The sequence below is a fragment of the Lissotriton helveticus genome, chromosome 1_1, assembly GCF_964261635.1.
Source record: "Lissotriton helveticus chromosome 1_1, aLisHel1.1, whole genome shotgun sequence".
Classification (NCBI taxonomy): Eukaryota; Metazoa; Chordata; class Amphibia; order Caudata; family Salamandridae; genus Lissotriton; species Lissotriton helveticus.
In genome coordinates this window covers 1910354118-1910374923 of record NC_136057.1, presented here as the reverse complement: position 1 = coordinate 1910374923, position 20806 = coordinate 1910354118, and the positions used below count along the sequence as shown (strand labels likewise).

Sequence of the window (20806 nt, the reverse complement as noted above, 5' to 3'; positions counted from 1 at the left end):
ACCTTATCTGCCCAATTTATAAGGTGCAGGAAATCAGTGGATATCAATATTTGACAGGATGCCCACAAGCCAACAGCATTTCACTTGACTTCCACTGCCCTGGGATAAGGGGGCAATTATTGCCATGTCTGTGTAATGCAAATCAGTGCTGCTATGAAAAGTGTGGTTTGACACTATGAACAGTGGATTCATTTTTGTGTATTGTCAATAGTGTTTTGCGCTACCATACAGGGGGATAGACATTCTATCAAAATCCTTTCCTAAGGCCCCAAGGTTTCAGGAACAGTATCCTTGCTCTATAAGTGGGTCTTACAGAACGAAGGCTGTGATATGTGACTTGACCAGTGAGACACACTTAGGTCATGAACTGAAACATCTGAAGGGCAGGGAGAAACATTAACCTTCCATCATCTATGCCAAAAAGGCACTGGGAGAGCTAGTACCTCAAGTTCTATGTTCCAAACTGGTTACAAGAGTGAAAAAGTCTCAGAGTAAAACTAATTATGCAAAAAATAAGGGGGGAGGAACACAAATAGTGGAAGATGCTACACATTTATCAGTGTCAAATATTTATTATATAACAATGCAAATACTTTCATTGGGATCCCCAAAAATAAAAAAACGTGAGCGCAGAGGAGGAATTTAAGATTGATTGGTGTAATTAATAAAATATACCTTCAATTGAGTAAGCATGCTAAGATGGGAGACATGCTGTCCTAGTGCATGTGGATTACTGTGTGAATCTTTAAAATACAGTACAGCTACATAGTTCTAAACTTTTTACCTTTCTGGATGACACACTTGCTGGCCCCGAGGATGAGGAGTTTGCTAGATTGCCCATTCCTTTTTGACTATTCAACTGAAAGATCTATTAGCATGAAAGCAAGTGATGGCCCGTGTTGGGCTCACATCTTACCACTGTCGAATAAACCATAATTTTCAGAGGCGTCAAATGACTGCTCCATGCTAGACAAGTAAAGGGTATATCGCTGGCTTCAGCCTGAGGTGGTCTCTGTCTGATGACTTAAAAACAGTCTTATCATGTGGTGGCAGAACATTGGATTAACTTGTTCAGAATATGCACAATTATTATTCGACCCGTAGGTGACCGATTGCCAAGGGTAAAATGAAGTTAGGAACTGCAAGAAAGAACAGCACATCAAAAAATACTTCATCTTTTCCTTCAAGCATTCCGAGAAGTGCAAAGGTGGCATGTGGTCACTCAAGCAAATCTGCATCCATCTGCAATAAGGCAAAGCGTGGATTCCTGCAGCACCTCCCTGCATAGTTGTCCAGGCAAAGCAGAGAGGATTGTCTTGGATCAGCACAGTCTTAGAGACAGTCTTAGCTCAGCATAACCTTGCTCGTTTTCTAACCTGCGCATGAATACTTCATAAGTTCACCCACATTGAAAATGGGCAGACTTTAAAAACAAGTGAAAAAAACAAAGAAAAACCGTTAAGCAAAAATGTCCATTTGCTTAAAGTGAAGATCGCCAAGGCGTGAGCTCTGCTGTCTGTATATCGTTGCAAACCAAAGAAGCCCCCCTTGCTGTGCATCAATGAATGAGGAACTGCAGAATGGAGAGAGGTGGGAATCTTTTAGCTCCAGTCAATGACAAAGGACAGCTTACATGTTCCCAGGTCATCAAGTTCTTCTCTGCACTGGACAAAAGTCACACTTCCGCCCCAGAGGAGTTTACCAGATATGCGACTCGCAGTGTGTCATTTTAATCACTCCCACGCCGCCGCCCAGTCGCCGATAGTTCATTCCACCATACAATCTGTGGGGACAGAAAGCAAGAGTTTGAAGAAAACAGATTTCTATAGCATGTGTTTCTTGTCCTCCTGTGCATTTGTCAGTAGATTAAATTAACACAATTTTTAAAACAGATAATTCATGGGAATAATGTGGCAATAAGTGATTTTCAACAAAAGTCCATCCAAAATTATCCTTACATTTGCAAAACATTAAGATGCTTTAGTACATGAAAGCTATACTACCTGTGCCTAATTATCTTAGTACAGTCTAGTTGTGGCAGTTAATTGTAATAAAGAAATTACATTACTAATCTACTGTAATAATAGATCACAATTCAGTTTTTTCATTAGTTTTTGCAATGCAGTGGATTCTGACAGTTTGTTGTGCAAAATGCATCTGCCGGTGCAAAATACAAAAATAATTTATAAGTCAATTTACCAGATATGACCTTCAGACGGAGTTATCGTCATGTTTTTCTCTATTTTTATTCTTCATCAAGACACTTATGATTGTATTTTTAAATAGTGCACAGCTGGAGCCCAGAAAGCACTATGGTTGCTGTCACCATTTTAAACCATAAAGCACTCTTTTGAAGGGTACTCATGTAAAACAGCTTGAAAATGTGTTTACATTAATTTAAAATCACGTAAGTGCATGTGTTTCCACAGTACATATTCTACATTTATTGAACACCTCTTCAGCTGGAAAGCTTATGGCATCAAACGGGGAAAAAGAAGAAACACTGACACGTTTGGACAGCTGGGGACCTTCTCCCCCCCTTACCCTTTCAAGCTCTCCAACTGGATTTAATGTGGTTCTTCGGCTTCAGTAAATTCTGTATCATTTTATATTTGCTGAATAATCAGCAGTTTCTAACAAAGAGTTTTTTCTCAGTGTAACGTATCAAAACATAGTAAGAAGCTGCATATGGAACTCAACACAGCTCCTGACACTTGTAAAAGCTACAGGGTCGACTTTAATATGCGGTTTCCTGTACTGGCATTGAAGAAGTAAAACTCTACACAATGGTGGAACTACTGCTTTTCTACTTTAGCTCTTCATAGTTTTTTGGGCAGGTATGGGGGGGGGAGAGGAGTGAAGGAAGCAATTCGTGAATTACGTTTGGTAGGAAGAAGACCTCCAAAAAGTGGAAAGGAGGATTCATTGTTACGCCAATTTTTGTTTCAGTAGACAGGTCAATTTTTCTTTACACTGCTGTCTTATATTTGAAAGAAGTGCTTCCAGACGACGAATGGCATGAAGACAGAATAGAAACTGAGCTCCAGGGGACCGTAAAATGTTACCCTGTAAGCATCTGTTTGTGGCATGTAGTGCTGTAGAGTCACATGCTGTGCATTCTCCTGCCACTTAGTGTTTGACTTAAAGGACACATTTTTTCTCTGGAGAAGTTTTCAAGGCACGAGGTAAAGTGACTCAAATCATGATTGGTAATGTGCAGGGGTATCGGTTCCACTGTTACGTTTGTTTTTTCTGTCCAAATGGAAAGAGCACAAATGGAGCATAAGGACAGAGAAAAGAGGACTATGGCAAAGAATAGGAAATAAAAAATATATTTTTTAAAAGAGACAAATAGAAAGGTGACTGCAACACCCAGGGGCTTACAGGGAGGAGGATGGGTGCATTTGAATGCCCAGAACGACATGGCACGAACAGATGCTTACAGGGCAAGTAACATTTTCTGTTTGTGGCATGTATAGCTGTAGATACGCATGCTAAGCTTAGACACATGCTAAGCTTAGACTAGAAAGCAGTCCTCCCGTCTGCGGTGGCTGGCCCCAGGATGGGGTAGAAGACTTAAAAACTGTATGTAAGACAGTCTGGCCAACTCCAGCTTGTTGGCGTGCAAAAACATCCACACAGTAATGTTTAGTGAAATTGTAAAGGGTGAACCAGTTAGCTGCTTTGTAGAGGTCAGCTATAGGGTTATTGCCTAGAAAGTCACAGAAGCCTCTTTTTAGGTCGAGCCTAGCGGCAGGGTGCATGTGCTGCTCGTTCTGGGAGGGATGCTGTAATAGTGTATGCAGTGGAAGCCCCGCTCACTCTCCGCCCATATTTTTAATTGGCTTGTGTCATTGCCTTTTGCAAACGGTGGCTTGCGAATCATTATGAGCTTGTTAGTCCCTCCTGGGTACCGCCTTGTCTCCATTTGATACCGCCCATAAGGACTGGGCCTTTTACTTGGCCCGTTACACGGCATGCTTTATCTAGTGGGTAAGCACTATTTAGTTTATTGAAACTGAAGGGAACAATGGCGACTGCTTTTTTTTGGTTGTATTTGAATGCTTAGAGCGGCGGCCGCTTTAGGGACACTGCGCTAAGTTAACATTTTATATTTAAAAGTTTGAAGTCGAGCGCGGTGCCCACTTCAGGGACACCTCACTCAGTTTATTTTATTTCGAAGTGCATCGCCCGCTTCAGGGACACCGCACTGGTCATTTATTTTACTTCAGAGCACGGTGCCCGCTTGAGGGACACAGCGCTGTTTGTTAATTTTTTTTTATACTGGCAAACCACTAGAATGTGGTCCCTCCTTGTGGCCAATGTAGCTGCCTTTCAAAGATGCCCCAGCAAACTACTAATACGAACCACCCCGGTTAGAGAGGCATAGTTAGCTGGTTAAAGCTGCTGATTACAAGCATACCCACTTGGTTCTTGACCTGCTTCACGCTACCAAAGAAGCTTGTCTCAAATCTGACTTGGAGGCAGTTGTGAAAATCAAATATCTACGATTTGATTTTGTCTTTTGTATATCCCAATTACTGAGATAGAGGGCTCATGGGACACCAGGCTGTGACCTCACACCAGTTGCCAGCTTTGTGGCTACAGATATTAAACTTTAAAGCACATGCTGTGCATCTGCCCATATTTAGTAGACTTGATAAGGAAACACCTATGCCAAAGCTTTATTGATAATAAAGCATGAGCTGTTAACTCAGCAACATGGCTTATGCTATGACTACATGGGTTGTTTGGACGATGCCACTTTTACTGATTACAGGTTTTAAAAGGAGTTATATTTCTTTTTAACATTGTGCCATGATGGATTTTGAAATTGATTGATTTTAATACAATAAATATTTTACTCTACAAGCTGTTTGCAGCACTTGTGTTTTTGTGCTAAATTATAGGGCTGACATCTGCATTTCGAAAAACGCGTGCAGAATGTTTTGTCATTGTGCAAAAACAAATTCTACGAATGCTGCAAATACCTTGTACATCTATAGTCCTTTGACCCTCCCCCACCCGCCTGGGATAACACCTCGTGGCCCTCTGGAACCTACCCACCCTGATGGACCATGCCCGGAACCATGGCATCATTCTGAACTCCTCCCTCATCATGACGCGCCAGATAAACGCCATCGCCTCCACCTGCTTCAACTTCCTCTGCAAGACCTTCAATTGGATTCCCCCCCCCCCCCCCCCCCCAAGTAAGATTGCTCTGGCACTCAGGGACCGACATTGGCGAACACTGCTCTACGCACTCTGGGCGTGGGAAAAACACAGGGAGTTCTATGGTTTGATTTAAGTGTAAGCTTGACACCACATTAGGAAAACACTTGGGGTCTGTCCTGAGTACTACCTTGTCTGTATGGAGTTGGAAGAAGGTTGTTCCAGAAGAAACAAGTTACTTACCTGTAACTTTAGTTCTCCAGTATTGGTAACTTTCATAGATTCCCATTGCTTGTATCATTCCCCGTCGTCGGACTGGGAGCCTCGGTAATAATAAATATATATATATATAAATATATACTTAGGTAAATACACCCTAATAGGTGTAAAAAGTAAAAAATTAGGCCTAGGCCTCATTATATTTTGTAGCCTATAGGTGTCCTTATGTAAAAGGACCCAAACTCACATTAGCAACCAATCAGATTAGCCTCACCCTGTGGAACCTTCCTGAGAAAGCTCAGAGCCTCAGATTTTCGTAGCCGTTGCTTTGCCACATAATCACCTAGCCCAGAAGTGAGCTTTCCCAGGGGAGGCGGGTGGGCGCATGGGAATCTATGAAAGTTACCAATACTGGAGAACTAAAGTTACAGGTAAGTAACTTGTTTCTTACTCCAGTATTGGAACTTTCATAGATTCCCATTGCTTGTATCAGAGTAGATAGCAGTTAGCATACCTCAAACATTTCGTGCATAGTTATAGAACCATTATAAACCAATGATATTATACATCATAACAACAATAAATCAGTAACCATATCATAATAAACGAAATGTTTGAAAAAACAGGAGGAGGGAAGAGAGGAAAGCTCACCTCTTACTGGAAGAGATTTCTCAGGACTGCTTGTCCAACAGCCGAATCCCCCTTTGCAGCCGCCTCCAGGCAGTAGTGCCTCGTGAATGAGTGAGTACTGCTCCAGGTGGCCGCTCTGCAAATATCCTTTATCGATACTCCAGCAAACAGCGCTGTTGACGATGAGATCGATCTTGTGGAGTGCGCCTTCACCTGTCCTTCCAACGGTTTGCCTGCCGCCTGGTGGCAAAAACGGATCGCACTTGATATCCATCTGGAAATTCCCTGCTTTGACAAAGGAAATCCTTTTCTTGGGGCCCCGAAGGCCACAAACAGCTGGGGCGTCTTCCGAAATCCAGCTGTGCGTTGCAGATAAAATTTCAGACATCTCTGAACGTCCAGAGAATGAAGTGTCCTCTCAGCCTGAGTGGAAGGCCGAGGAAAAAAAGAATTCAGAACCACCGGTTCATTCAGATGAAAGTCTGTCGGTACCTTCGGAATGAATTTGGGGTTCATTCGTAGGATCAATGTATCATTCTTGAACTGCAAGAAAGGTTCTTTGATAGTTAAAGCCTGTAGTTCCCCTACTCTCCTTGCAGATGTGAGTGCCAGAAGAAGCGCCACTTTCCATGATAGGAACTTCAGTTCAGCCCTATGTATAGGCTCAAATGGCGATCTCATCAGTTGAGCCAGGACCACATTCAAGTGCCAAACCGGAGGTGGGGGCCTGACTGGCGGAAAAACTCTAAACAGCCCTTTCAGGAATTGCTTAATTATCCTTGCTGATAGTAGAGAAGGGCCCGATCTTGTCCTTCTGTACCTGGAAATAGCTGCCAAGTGGACCTTGATGGAAGCATGAGCCAGACCTGCCCGTGCCAAAGATAGAATGTATGGCAAGAGCTGATGCGGAGCTGATGAGAATGGATGCACTCCATCCCTCTGGCACCATAAATAGAACCTTTTCCATTTCGCTCTATATGTCTTATTAGTGCTAGGAGCTCGTGCCTGTGACAAAATGTTCCTGCATTCTTCTGAAATGTCTAAATCCTTAAACTCTCTGTGTTCAGGAGCCAAGCTGTCAACTGAAGCGAGCTCGGGTTCGGGTGGAGAACCTGGCCGTTGTACATTGATAGAAGGGTCTGGTTGGGGTGCAGATGAATGGGCCGCTTTTCCGATAGAAGAAGCAACTCCGTGAACCAGAACTGGCGAGCCCAGGCAGGCGCTATTAGTATCATCCTGCACTTGTCCAGCTTGAGCTTCTTGAGGACACGAGGAATATGGGGAAATGGCGGAAAGGCGTAAACAAATGCGCCGGACCAAGACATCAAAAGGGCATTCCCCAGTGACCCTCGATGGTGTTCCCTGCTCGCATAACACCGGCATTTCTTGTTCCTCGGTGTTGCAAACAGGTCGATCGCTGGGGTTCCCCAACGGGAGAAGATGTCCTTGACCACTGTGTTGTCCAGTTCCCACTCGTGTGAGACTGCCCTCAAGCGGCTTAGCGTATCTGCCTTCGTGTTGCATACTCCTGGAAGGTGTTCCACCACGAGCGTGATGTTCTGTGAGATCACCCACTCCCACAGCAACTGGGCTTCCTGAGAAAGCAGTTGTGATCTTGTGCCGCCCTGCTTGTTGACGTAATGCATTGCGGTGGTGTTGTCCGTACGCACCAGGATGGCCGAATTTGAAATCCTTGGAAGGAACGCCAACATTGCCAATCGAATAGCCCTTAGCTCCAGAACGTTGATATGCAAGCAACGTTCTAATGGTGTCCAGTGGCCACTGACCTGGAGATCTTGCATGACCGCTCCCCAACCCTGAAGGGAGGCGTCTGTGGTAATGACGCGAGGAGCCGGTGCCGCTCTGAAACTGAGACCCACTGCGAGGTGAGATTTCTTCATCCACCATGAAACCGTCCGTTTCATCTGCTGGGTGACCGTTACCTTGTCGTCGAACGACCCTTCCACTTGTCTCCACTGAAGGTCCAGTTCCTCCTGCAAGGGGCGCATTCGCAGCCTGCAGTGCGGAATCAATTGAATACAGGATGAAATCGACCCTAGAAGAGATTTGTACATCCTGACTGTCATCCAAGTTTTCCTCAGCAGCCGAGCGGCTGAAGACATGAGTTTCAACTGTCTCTCTTCCGATGGGAAGGCTTTGCACAACTGAGTATCGAGGATCGCTCCCAAGAACTTCACCATACCTGACGGTTGAAGAACCGATTTCTCTCTGTTGAGTTGCAAACCCAGATGAATGAAGAGGCTCAAGCATGTGTCCACTGCTTCTGTTGCCTCTTGGAAGCTTGGTGCCTTCAGCAGCCAGTCGTCTAAGTACGGGAATACTTCCAGCGACTGTCTTCTCAGAAAAGCTGCTACCGGGGCCAGCACCTTTGTGAATATCCGAGGAGCGGATTTTAATCCAAATGGGAGCACCATGAACTGGAAGTGACTCTTGCCCACTGTGAAGCGAAGATAACGTCTGTGAGCCGGATGGATCGGGATATGAAAATAGGCATCTTCCAGGTCTAGTGTAGCCATGAAATCGCCTGGATTCAAGAGGCGCAATATGTCCTGGAGTGAAATCATCCGAAACGACAGCTTTACGAGATAGGTATTGAGCTCCCTTAAGTCCAGGATCGGACGCCACTTTAGTTTCGTTTTTCGGATCAGAAAAAATCTTGAATAGAAACCTTCTCCTCTTTGTGATAGGGGAACACGTTGGATCGCCCCCTTCCGAAGCATTTGTTGAACTTCCAATTGCAGAAGGTTTAGATGTTTTGAAGTAGTGGCGTGGGGAGCTCTTGTAGGTGGAAACTCCTGGAATTCTAGTGTATGCCCATGTCGGATGATGTTCAATACCCACTGATCCGATGTTATTTCTTCCCAGCTGCTCAGATGTTGAGATATCCTGCCGCCCACTGGAGATACCAGAGGAACAGTTGGCAGAGTCAGGAGGCCGCTATTGACGCTTGCCAGCGTCTTTGCCCTGACGCCCCTGACGTCCACGAGCGTTCTGACGAGAGAACGATTGAGACTGTGACTGTCTCTGATAATATTGATTGCCGTACTGTGGTCTGTACGACTGCGACTGCTGCGAGTATCGCTGTTGCTGATAACCACCTCTTGGAGAAGTGAAGCCTCTTCCTCTCGCTCCACGGAATGGTGTCTTTCTATATTGTAGGTTCCCCAGAGCCCTTGCTGTCTCTGTGTCCTTCTTTATTCCCTGTAGGGTGTCATCGACATGTTTCCCAAATAACATGTCCCCATCAAAGGGCAAGTCCAGAATCTTATTTTGGACCTCTGGTCGAAAATAGGTCGCTCGTAGCCACCCCTGCCGTCGAAGAACAGCCGCGCTGCCCAGAGCACGGAAAGAAACGGTGGCGATGTCCATCGCACAATCAATCATTTCAGAAGAAGACCGTTGTCCTTCTTCCAGAAGTTTCCGAGCTTCAGCTCTAGGGTCATCCGCCAGTAATTCCACATAGTGCGCCACATCACTCCACATCTGGCGGTCATATCTTGCTAGAATCGCCAAGGCATTGGCCGCCCTGACCAACAAACTAGCCATAGAAGAAAATCGCTTTCCAGCGTTGTCTAACCTTCTACCCTCCTTGTCCGGTGGAGTTGTGAGGGTGGCCGAAGGATTCCGTGATTTCTTCTGCGCCGCCTGCGATATGACTGAGTCTGGTCTAGGTTGTCCAATCAAGCAGGCGGGACTGTCATCCGGAGCTTTATACTTTTTCTCCAAGCGTGGAAGTGTTGGAATGACTGTCGCTGGAGACTGCATCACCTTCTTTCCTTCATCCCAAATGTGCTCTACAATGGGAATCGAACGCACTGTCTTACGGTATGCCTCTTTAAAATCATACAAAAAACAATCCGTAGATGTTGCCGGCATGGCTAGCTTAAAGCGTGCCGTGGCTCTTTCCATCAAGCTGAAGAAACCTCCCACATCCGCCGGAGGTGAATCTACCGGGTCCGGCACCGGAGAAGCCGGATCCTGTGCTATATACTGGTTCCATTCGTTATCAGGATTCTGATCCTGGTTCTGTTCATCCTCATCCGAGGTATCATCCTGGACCTGTGTCTGCCGAGGATATTCCCTCTCCTCTTCCCCCTGTGAAGGGGCCACAGACTGAACTGCCATCACCTGAGGCTGAACATGCGCCTGACCTTCCACTGGTCGCGACCCTTGCCTGCTTCTATACTCCTCCAGCATTGCTCTCAAGTCCGTCAAAAGACTCATAGGTATTGTAACCGTGCCCTGTTGTGCCTGAGTTTCCTGGTATGCGACCTGTTGTTGATGTCGCTGCTCCTGCCCATAATAGTACTCATCATCCTGGTCAGAATCGTGGTATTTCAGATGCAACTGAGATGGGCTATATGCATCCCCATACATCTCATTCTCCGAGTACTCATCCTCATCCAACAACAGGGCTGGGGGTAATGATGACACCTTTCTAGGTGAAGTCATATCCGGCGTTATTCTCCTCTTCCTGGTGCCTCTATCACCTGCCGTCGACGGCATCTCCATAGTCTGAACCGTCGTCGACGGGACCGTCGACGAGACAAACTTCACCGTCGACGGGATCGCCATCGTCGACGGGCTCGTCATCGTCGACGGGTTCGTCATCGTCGACGGAACTGCCATCGTCGACGGGCTCACCCTCGTCGACGAGATCGTCGTCGTCGACGAGATTGCCACCGTCGACGGGATAGTCATCGTCGACGGAATTGTCTTCGTCGACGAGGTGGTAACCGTCGACGTAGTCATCGTCGTCGACGCTGTAGTCGACCCAGTCTTCGTCGCCGGCATCGTCGTCGAAGTCCTCGTCGACGCTGTCGTCGTCGTCATCCTCGTCGTCGATGGATGGCTCGTCGATGTATGAGGAGACAAAGTCACCACAGAGGCTTTAGCGCCTTTTTTGACCACTGTTGAAGCCTCTACAGTTGGTTTCTTGAAGGACTTAGAAACTTTCTCCTGATGTGAAGGCCCAGCCGAGCCCTCATCCAGTTTTGCCTTCAGCACCTGAGGTGCTAGCCTTTCCCTCTCCTTTACACTCACGTGAGGAGATTCGCTAGGCCCGGGCTTGCCAGACCTATCAGAGGTCCCACGCAAAGCCTTTGAGGGGGGTTCAGATGAAACTTCCTCAGATGGTACACCCCTCTTCAAAGATGTCTTGGAAGATGATGATCTGGCATCTTCATCATCACTAGAAACCACTTCTTCCTTCTTTTCCAACTTTCTCAGCCAAAGAAGTAACCGTCCTTCACGATCTCGAAGAGTCTTAACAGACATCATCCTGCATATCTTACAACCCTCTGGCTTGTGGTCAGGGTATAAACAGTATATACAATCCTTATGTTTATCCTCAGTATAAAGTCGTTTTTTGCCACAAGTGGCACAAGGCCTGAAAAGGCTCTTCTTTTCCTTATCAGCCATAGTAAGAATTTAAAGGAATCCTGTCAAAAAACAGCTTAAATAGTACCTCAAAGTAGAAGTTAGAGCAGAGCTCTAAAGAGACTCCCTGTCATCAACGATGCGGTAGAAAATCTGAGGCTCTGAGCTTTCTCAGGAAGGTTCCACAGGGTGAGGCTAATCTGATTGGTTGCTAATGTGAGTTTGGGTCCTTTTACATAAGGACACCTATAGGCTACAAAATATAATGAGGCCTAGGCCTAATTTTTTACTTTTTACACCTATTAGGGTGTATTTACCCAAGTATATATTTATATATATATATATATTTATTATTACCGAGGCTCCCAGTCCGACGACGGGGAATGATACAAGCAATGGGAATCTATGAAAGTTCCAATACTGGAGTAATAAGAACTTGTAGCTCACTGACCAGTCGACAGGAAGTGATAGTTAGAAGGAAGACTACCTTCCAAGACAGAAGCTGTAATGGAAATCAGTGTAATGGCTCAAAGGGAGGCCCCATAAGTCTGGTTAGGACAATGTTGAGGTTTCACATTGGGACCAGAGGCACCTTTGGTGGGATAACCCGCTTGAGTCCCTCCATAAAAGTCTTCAGGACAAGGACACTGAAAATTGAGGTTTTGTTGTCTATTTTGAAAGTAAATGGCAATAGCCACTAGTGAAGCCTAACGAAGTTGTATGCGAGGGCTGATTTTTAAAGGTGGAGCAGATAGCAGACAATGTCTTGGACTGCTGGTTGAAGAGCGGAAATATGTCTATGAAGACACTAGTGCACAAACCTCTTCAATTTTACCGTGTAGCAGGCCCTGGCTGTGGGTCTACATGCCTCATTAAAGACAACCATACATTCTGAATGTAGATTGATATACCCAAACTATAGGACTTCAGGAGCCAGATTGCAAGGTTGAGCTGTTTGAGGTTGGGGTGCCTAAGCGTGTCCAGCTTCTGTGAGAATATCTGGGCAGTTTCTTGTTGAGTACTAGGAACAGTTCGAGGCGGCTGGTGAACCAGGGATGCCTGGCCCAGGTTGTGGCGACTAGGATGAGAGTGAGATTTGTTTAGCGCAGCCTACAAACTACACATGAAAGAAAGTGGGAGAGGGGAAAGGCGTAGGAAAATATCCCTGACCAATCCATCCATGGTGCTTTGCCATAGACTGAGGGTGTTGGAGTCTGAATGCAAAGTTGGGCATTTTGCATTTTCTGTGGTGGCGAACAGGTCTCTAAGTGGAAAACCCCAATGGTGGAAGTACAGTAGTAGGACTTTGAGGTGGAGTTCTTACTTATGGACTTGTTAATGCCACCTGCTGAGCAGGTCTGTAAAGTTGTTGTCCATTCCTGAAATGTCCTCTATGAATAGATGGATCTTGTGATATATCGGCCTCTGCCAAATGATCTGCAGGGAGTGTGTGCCGCCCTGTTTCTACAGGTCAAACACAGCAGTTGTGCTGTCCGTCCGGACTAGATCCACCTTGTGTTGAATGTGAGGGAGGAACGCTTTGAGGGCTAACTAAAAGGCTATCATTCTAGGTGGTTGATCTGGAGGCTGTTTGTTGAGCGTCCACACCTGTTGTACGGTTAGCTCGAGAATGTGCTGCCCAACCAGTGAGAGAGGCGTCTGTAGTAAGTCATGTGCGGAACTGGGTCCACAAAAGGCCATTCCTGCAACAGGTTGTTACCATTCCACCAATGAAGAGAGCAATGAGTACGGCCCCAGCTCAACACTAGATCGTTTTAATGACCCTTTGCTTGCAAATATTGTGCCGCTAGAACTGACGCAAGGGTAACCTGGAATATGGATAGATAGCAATGCAAGATGCCATTATGCCTCGGAGGCGCATGACATGTCTGACCATTACTTGGCGATCTGGCTGAAGAGGAGGACACAGCACTTGGAATTCTTAGACCCTTGCTTGGCTGGAGAAAGTTTTCTTCATGCGAGAGTAGAGTATGGATCTGAGAAAGCGTTGTACCTGCAGGGGCTGGAGGTGGGATTTGAAGGCATTGATGGTAATGCCTAGGCTGTGCAGGAGATGTAGGGTGGCCCAGGTGTGTGCAAGGCACTGCTGTTGTGTTGCGCTCGTGATCAGAAAACCATCCAGGTAAAGGAATGCATGGATGCTTCTCCTTCTGAGATGAGGGGCTACCACTGCAAGACACTTTGGGACCACCTTGGGAGCTGTGTTACTCTGTAATGCAGCACTTTGAACTGATAATGCTGACAACTTATCACAAACCGGAAGAACTGTCCATGTGCAGGGCGGATGGGTATGCAGAAGTACCAGTCCTTTAGGTCAAGGGTGGGCATAAAATTGCCTTGTTATAGGAGAAGGATGGCATCCTGAAACATTACCATGTGAAAGTGTTCAGACAGGATGCACTGGTGTTAAGTGTTCCGGAGGCAGCATAATGAAGTCACTGTTTTGTGGTGGCGGAGGCTCTGGTGTTATTGCCTCCCCGCCCTCGTCCCTTAGGGTTGTTACCTCTGTAACCACCTCTGTTGGTGTTCTTTGTGAAGGAACCTTGTGTGTTACCCTTGTAGGAGGTAGATGTTTGTGAAGCATTTCCTCGTGTGTTTGCTCTGTCTGAGGAGCGCCGAAAGGAGCCCCTTTGTTGCAAAAATTGCAGTGCACTCGTGGATTTTGCTGTTTCCGTGTCTTTTCATTTTGTCCAAGATGGTGTCAACCGCAGGGCCAAATAAAAAATCTGGGTTGACGGGTTGGTTGAGAATGGTGGACTGCACCTCATTCTTAAAACCTGAAACCCGCAGCCATACATGTCTGCGGAGGAGGACACTAGTATTAATGGATCTAGCTGCGGTGTCTGCAGCGTCCAGCGCACATTTAATGGAGGCATTGGAGATGAACTTGCCCTCCTGAATAAGATCATTTGCTTGCGCTTTGAACGGCTCGGGCAAATGTTGCATAAGGCTCTCAAGCTGATCGTAATGTGCCCTATCGTAACGAGCCAGTAGTGCCTGTGTGTTAGCAATTCTCCAAGAATTGGATGCCTGTGCCGCAACCCTTTTGCCCGATGCCTCTAGGATTTTGGACTCTTTATCAGGGGGAGGTGCTTCTCCTGTAGTCTGAGAGTTGGCTCTCTTTCGTGCGTTAGCAACCACTAGGGAGTCTAGTGGCAGCTGGCCCTTGATATAGGTGGGGTCTGTAGGAGCCAGCCTATACTTTTTTTCTATTCTGGGATTGAGTACCCGTGCCCTGGCTGTGTCCTTGAATATGTCAGGGGCATGTTTTAGGACTCCCTTCAACATTGGAAGTGTTTTGACACTTTTCTCTGGAGTAGTGAACGTGTCAAAGAGGAAGTCCTCTTCTACAGGGTCACTGTGAATGTCCGAGTTGTGGAATTGCGCTGCCCTGTATCAGCTGGTTAAATACTACTGTGTCATCAGTGGGTGATGGTTTAGTAGGATAAGTGGGCACATCAGGGATAGGATGTGTATCATAAGGATCTGTTGGCTCCTCCCAAGGTTCCTCTTGATCTGGATCTTGAGGGAAGTCGTATAGGGGCTGTGGTTCATACCCTGTGTCCCCCTCATCGTCATCGTGGTTAGAAGGTGAGGTAGGTGCAAGTGGTGTGGAGGGCATAATAGGTTGGAAAGGAAGTGAGGGTCTAGTGGGAGAAGTGCCAAAGTCTTTCTTCTTGCGTGGGATAGGTGAATCAGGTGCAAAGTCCAAAGGTCTGTTTTTCCTATGCAGGATGGTAACTTTACCAGTGTCTGGGTTAATGTAAATTTTTGCCTGGTCCTCGGATGGATCTGGGTGAAATAGTTCTTCCTTAACAGTCCTGGGTTTTGGCTTGGACCTTTTCGGGTCGACAGAACCAGGTTTGTCTACGACCTTTGGTGTTTTGCTTGATTTTTTCGGCTCGGGCCCTGCTTTAGGCTCGACTCGTTTCGGGGTTGACGGGAAGTTTCGGGTCGACACGTTGTTTGGGCTCCGTAGGCTTCTTTGGGTGAGTATCTTTAACCGGTTCAACGGTCTTTTTTGGATCGACCGGCGTTTTCAGAGCTGTCACTTTTTGGTCGACAGGTTTGTCCGGCTTCGATGGTTTCGGTACGGCACTGGATGCCGGGTCGACGGTTTTCGGAACCGCAGGCTTGGTGGTGACGGCGACCTTCCTTGGTTCGGCGCTCTTCGGCTGCGCTCCCTTGCTCGGATCGACCGTATTTTGGGGGTCGACGGCTTTTGGCTGAGCGGCCTTTGCAGGGTCGACAGTCTTTTTCGGCTCAACGCTCTTTGGCTGTACGGTCTTTTTTGGATCGACGCCCTTCGGGTCGGTGACCTTTTTCGGCTGTGGAACCTTCTTCGGGGCAGCGTTACTAGGCACTGGGGTATCTGAAGGTTTCGGTTTCGTTGCCGAGCCTGAAGGCGGGGCTGACGAAAGTCTTTGATGATCTTGGCTAAGGCCTGTTGGCGTTACCTCGACCGGAGCCTTTGGTGAGGGGTCAATAGGTGTCGGGGGAAGTGTACTCACGATTTGGCCCGACGGGAGGTCGTCGTCGGAGTAGTCCTCGACTGTGATGATCTCTAGGTCCGAGTCTTGAGCGTCCGGTAGGTCCTGGTCATCATCTAAGATGTTGTCGCTGCATTCCTTGCCTAGCGGCCCGTCGGATACGTATGGTTTTTTTCGACCAGAACTGGGCGCAGGCCGGGCAGGTTTCTTCCCTATGGTCTGGGGAAAGGCACTTGTTGCATACTGAGTGTTTATCAGTATGGGGGAACTTTGAGTTGCATTGTGGGCACCTTTTGAAGGGGCTTCTTTCCATCGACGGTCGGCTCACGTGGCGTCGAAAAGGCCCAAAGGCCCGCGTCGACGCCCGATTCGAGATGGAAGGTTGGATCGAGTAGAGAGGTACGGAACGAGAACAATACCGCCGAAGTGGAAGGCCTTTTGGCCTTTAGAAAAGTTTTGTTTCAATTCCGAGTTGGATTGAAGGAGTTTGCATCCGAACCCAATGGCGGAAAAAAACAATCTGAGCATGGAAAGGATGCCCATGCGCACTGTAGTCCAGGGGAGGAGTCACCTATCTCGTGATACTTCGAAGACTCTTCCAGGACAACAAAGTGCAATCATCCGGACCCAACACTAGGCGGCGATCTATGCACAGATATGAATTCAGCAGCCCACATGCCTCGAACATCGTGCTCCTCGGACTGTTTGAGCATCTTGACTTTGTAGTAAGCAGCTGCCCCCTGTAGCAGCTTGTGGCACGCTTAGCCGAATATAAATCCGGATCCATATCACCCGGGGGTTCCACATTATAATCATACCATGGGTCATCATATTCTTCAGGATCAAAACGTGGGTCATAGAGAGACCTAGAACTGACCCCCTAAAGCCCTAAATATGGACACCCTCAGGGCATTCGAGGAAAGGGTCCACTGGTAGTGGCGGGGAGGGTAGGCGTGGGAATCATGGTGAAGGCAGAAGAGGTGGGGGTTAAGTGCGAGGTGGAGGTAGCCGTGGCACATAAGGTGGTGGTGATGTGCTTTCGTCTTGGCGCTGAGGCGGTTTCAGCGTTGGCTCAAGGGTGGATTTATGGCCTTCTCAACAGTTAATTTTTTCTTTGGAGAACTGATCTTTTGCCTGGAGGAAAAGCTGGGCCAGAATTCGTCCAGTCCCAGGTTGATTGTGGATTTTTGGCTGCCCGGCATTAAGCTCCTCTTGAAGGTGCTGAAGGATGGGCTGATCCTGCTCGTCGGAACAGACAGACGATATTGCTCCAGACGTTGAACTTCCTGGGAGCCGTGGACGGCTGCTGGCCTGCCACCACTGAGCCGGACTCCACCGCCGAAGGTTTCGACACTGAGGCAGGTTTCGAGGTACTCCTTGATGTCGGTTGCCGAAGCAGCTCCTGAAGTTGAAGGGCCTATATTGGAGGCCGGCTTCGATGCCAAGTGGCAGTGGTGGACCGAAGGCCTCACGGCTGGCCTGTGAGTTTGATGTTCGACCCTGTCGAAGGGTGACGCTCAGCTTCCTAGTGGTGTTCAGGGATGTAGCGGCACGACAACGGTACTCGCTGCAGCCGAGGAGTGGTTATAAGGCCCGAAGGAGCCGAGCCCCATACGGGGCATCAAAGAATTCGACCACAGACCTGGAGCGGAGGCTACCCGACATTTGCAACCAATGTTAGATACTGTAGGCCTGATTCACAAAGGTTTTCCGCACTCGTGGCGAAGGTCCAGCAGTCGTGGGGGAGCTTTCGCAGTAGAGTGGAATCTCCGGAATGAGAATTATTACTGAGATTCCACCCCAAGTGCGGAGACTCCATCACGACTGCAGGGCCTCCGCCACGAGTGCAGAAACCCTTTGTGAATCAGGCCCACTGTTTATTTAACTAACAAGGTAGAGGGAACCAAACTGGTACATCAAGAACACCACGTGGTGTCGAACCGGAGCGCAAAAGGACCCTATGGTGGTGAAAAACGAATCTAAAAATGGAGCAGATGCTCATACACATCACTAATCATAGGTGGAGTCACTATACCTTGTGGCTCAAAATACTTCTTTGAAGAAAAACAATGTGCAACGCCTATGACCAACACTAGATAGCAGGAGTATGCAGGGCATGTGTATCTACAGATACATATGCCATTAACATTATGTTTCAACAGCAATCATTAATCATGACTTGAGTTTTTTTTTAATCTAATGAAAGATGTCGAGCATAGAAGACAATATTGCTCCATTGGTTTCAAGCAAAACAAAATTCTTGAAATGTTGGAGAAACATCAGAAATAGTTTCTGGTGGATATATATTGTTTCCTTATGCAAATTTGAATTTTCTACATAACTGACATACATTTTTATCAATATTGTAACTGTCAATGTGCTGCAGAATGTATGCATTCAGAGGCGCACAATGTGGTCAGCCCTGGAGCATGATTTGGTCCTGCATTGCTTCATAATTCCAATGCCCCGTTTGTACGGAAAAATGTTTCACTATAAAGTTATAAGAACTCACTGGTCTGAGAGAGTGGGGCAGGGAGGGAAGGAAGGGAGGCTGGTGGGCCTCATTGTTGCCAACAGGACCATTAAGTAGATTTGAGAAGACCACGCAGCCACACAAGGCCTGAGAGCATACAACGGTGATACTACAGGAGCCTTTGGAGGAGACAGAACACCGGGACACATACGGTCTGACTGTACTTGATGCCCAGCTAGTCGCAAGGAACACAGCCTTGAGCTCTTGGTTCCTGACATCCAAGTTACAAGATGCTGCATTCCGAAGCTCCTTGGCTGACAGGATGCGCGATTAATTTGAGAATAATGATGAAAAATCTTCTTCTCCAACAACCAAATGGAATGCTTTCAAGGTATTAACACAAGGTCACTGTATTCATGCTGTGGTGTTCAAGGGAAGAACCATACAGAGGTAATTGTGTAAGGTTGATGTAGGAAACTGGGTCTAAAAATGAGATATATTGTGTACCAAAGGTGCTCAGCTAGGGGGTAGTATGGTCGAGCAGCCTTAAACTGATCACAGAAGAGCATAAGACATCTGAAAATACACACAATAGTCAATAAGTCATTAAACCTTACTCGCTGGCTTACTTCTGCTGCCGACGCAGTAGCTCCCCTAAAATTAGTTAGAGCCAGACGCTGCCATGACGCTCAAAGGTGGTTTACCGAGGACCTGAGAGCCCTTAAATTAGGTCTCCGCCAAGCAGAACGACGTTGGCGCCGAGGGTACTCCCTTGAGAACAAGGAGGTATTTTCCTCTCTACTTAAAAATTATAAAACCGCTATAGCCCTTGCCAAATCTACCTATTTCTCAACTAAAATTATGGACTCCGCAAATAAGTCGAAGGACATATTTGCTATTGTGGAAGAACTATCCAACCCAGCCAGACTTACACTAGGGCCACTCCCCTCCCAAACCCTGTGCGATTCCCTGAACGCATTTTTTATCGAAAAAATAGCAAAAATTAAATCCAGCATTGCTGCTCAAACTTCGTCTGCTCATCCCCTAACTACTGAGCTCTCCAAATACTCCAATTCTCACACTCTTACTGTTATTCCTCCCATTTCGACGGCTATCTTCTCCTCGCTTCTGCACAAAATTTCCTCTGGCTCTCCTCGTGATTGCTGCCCTCCCTCGGTCCTTCGAGCAGCCTTCATCTTCTGTCCCGAGCCCCCTCTGGCCCTTATAAACAGCTCTCTGGCCACCGGGGCTGTCCCGTGCTCCTTTAAACAAGCCGAGGTGGTTGCCATTTTAAAAAAACCTTCGGCAGATCCCTCCATCTTGAGCAATTACCGTCCTATATCCCTTCTCCCCTTCCTCAGCAAAGTCCTGGAATCGCACGTTACCCACACACTCAGTTCCTTCATTGAGGACTCGTGTGTTTTAGATTCTAAGCAGGCAGGGTTCAGACCTGCGCACTCAACGGAGGCTGTCATTCTCTCCGTGATGGACGAACTGCGCAGAGGGGCTGATGTTAACACCCGACAAGCCCTTGTCCTTCTGGACTTATCAGCCGCCTTCGACACGGTCGACCACGGGATTCTGGTCGACCGTGTCGGAGAGGCCGGCATCCGAGGGACCGCCCTTGACTGGGTTCAGTCCTTCTTGACGAACGACAACAAGCTGTCAGGCTGTCTCAGTTCTCCGCCACCCAGGTTGAGCTGTCCTGTGGTGTCCCCCAGGGCTCTTCACTATCCCCTCTCCTTTTTAATTTGTACTTAGCCCCGCTACTTCGTGCTCTCCGCGGGTTGAGCGTTACTGCGTTCAACTACGCGGATGATATTCAATTGATCTTTAATATTGATTCTTCCGAGGACTCCACCTCTACTTTTCAAAATACACTTTGTTTCATCAGTGACTGGATGAGCCTAAACCACCTGAAGCTTAACCCCGACAAGACTGAATTAATTCTTGTCAGGGGAGCTTCCAACCCCTGGCAATCTTCCATCTGGCCTGCCAGCCTTGGAAGCCCTCCCTCTCCAGTCAACTCTGCCAAAAGTCTGGGTGTCATTATTAGTAATGACCTCTCAATGACTCCCCAGATCAGTGCAGTGGTGTCCGCCAGCCACTTCCAACTCAGGAAACTCCGGAAAATATCTCGTCTTCTTACTACCGAAGCGCTCACGTTAGCACTTCTGGCGTTAGTGATCAGTCGACTCGACTATGCTAACGCGCTGTACGTCGGCATCCCTGAGTACCAACAGAGAAGACTCCAGCTGATACAAAATCAGGCTGCCCGCCTGATTTTCCACCAGCCAAAAGATCAGCATGTCCGTCCACTCTTAAAGAGTCTTCATTGGCTGCCGGTATCCGCCCGCTGCAAATTTAAGTTAGGCTGCACTATTTTCAAGTCCCTCTCTGG

The 20806-nt window shown here is 47.3% G+C and overlaps 1 protein-coding gene across 1 annotated transcript in view; it reads right to left on the bottom strand.

Moving 5' to 3' along the window:
- Positions 1–552: 552 nt before the first annotated feature.
- The window catches only part of KLHL20 (kelch like family member 20), a 243629-nt gene continuing 223375 nt past the window's right edge, over positions 553–20806 (bottom strand). The window contains exon 12 of the mRNA XM_078643044.1: positions 553–1783. Coding sequence (XP_078499170.1) covers positions 1699–1783 — 85 coding nt within the window. The 3' untranslated portion in view covers positions 553–1698. The remainder of the gene's footprint in view (positions 1784–20806) is intronic.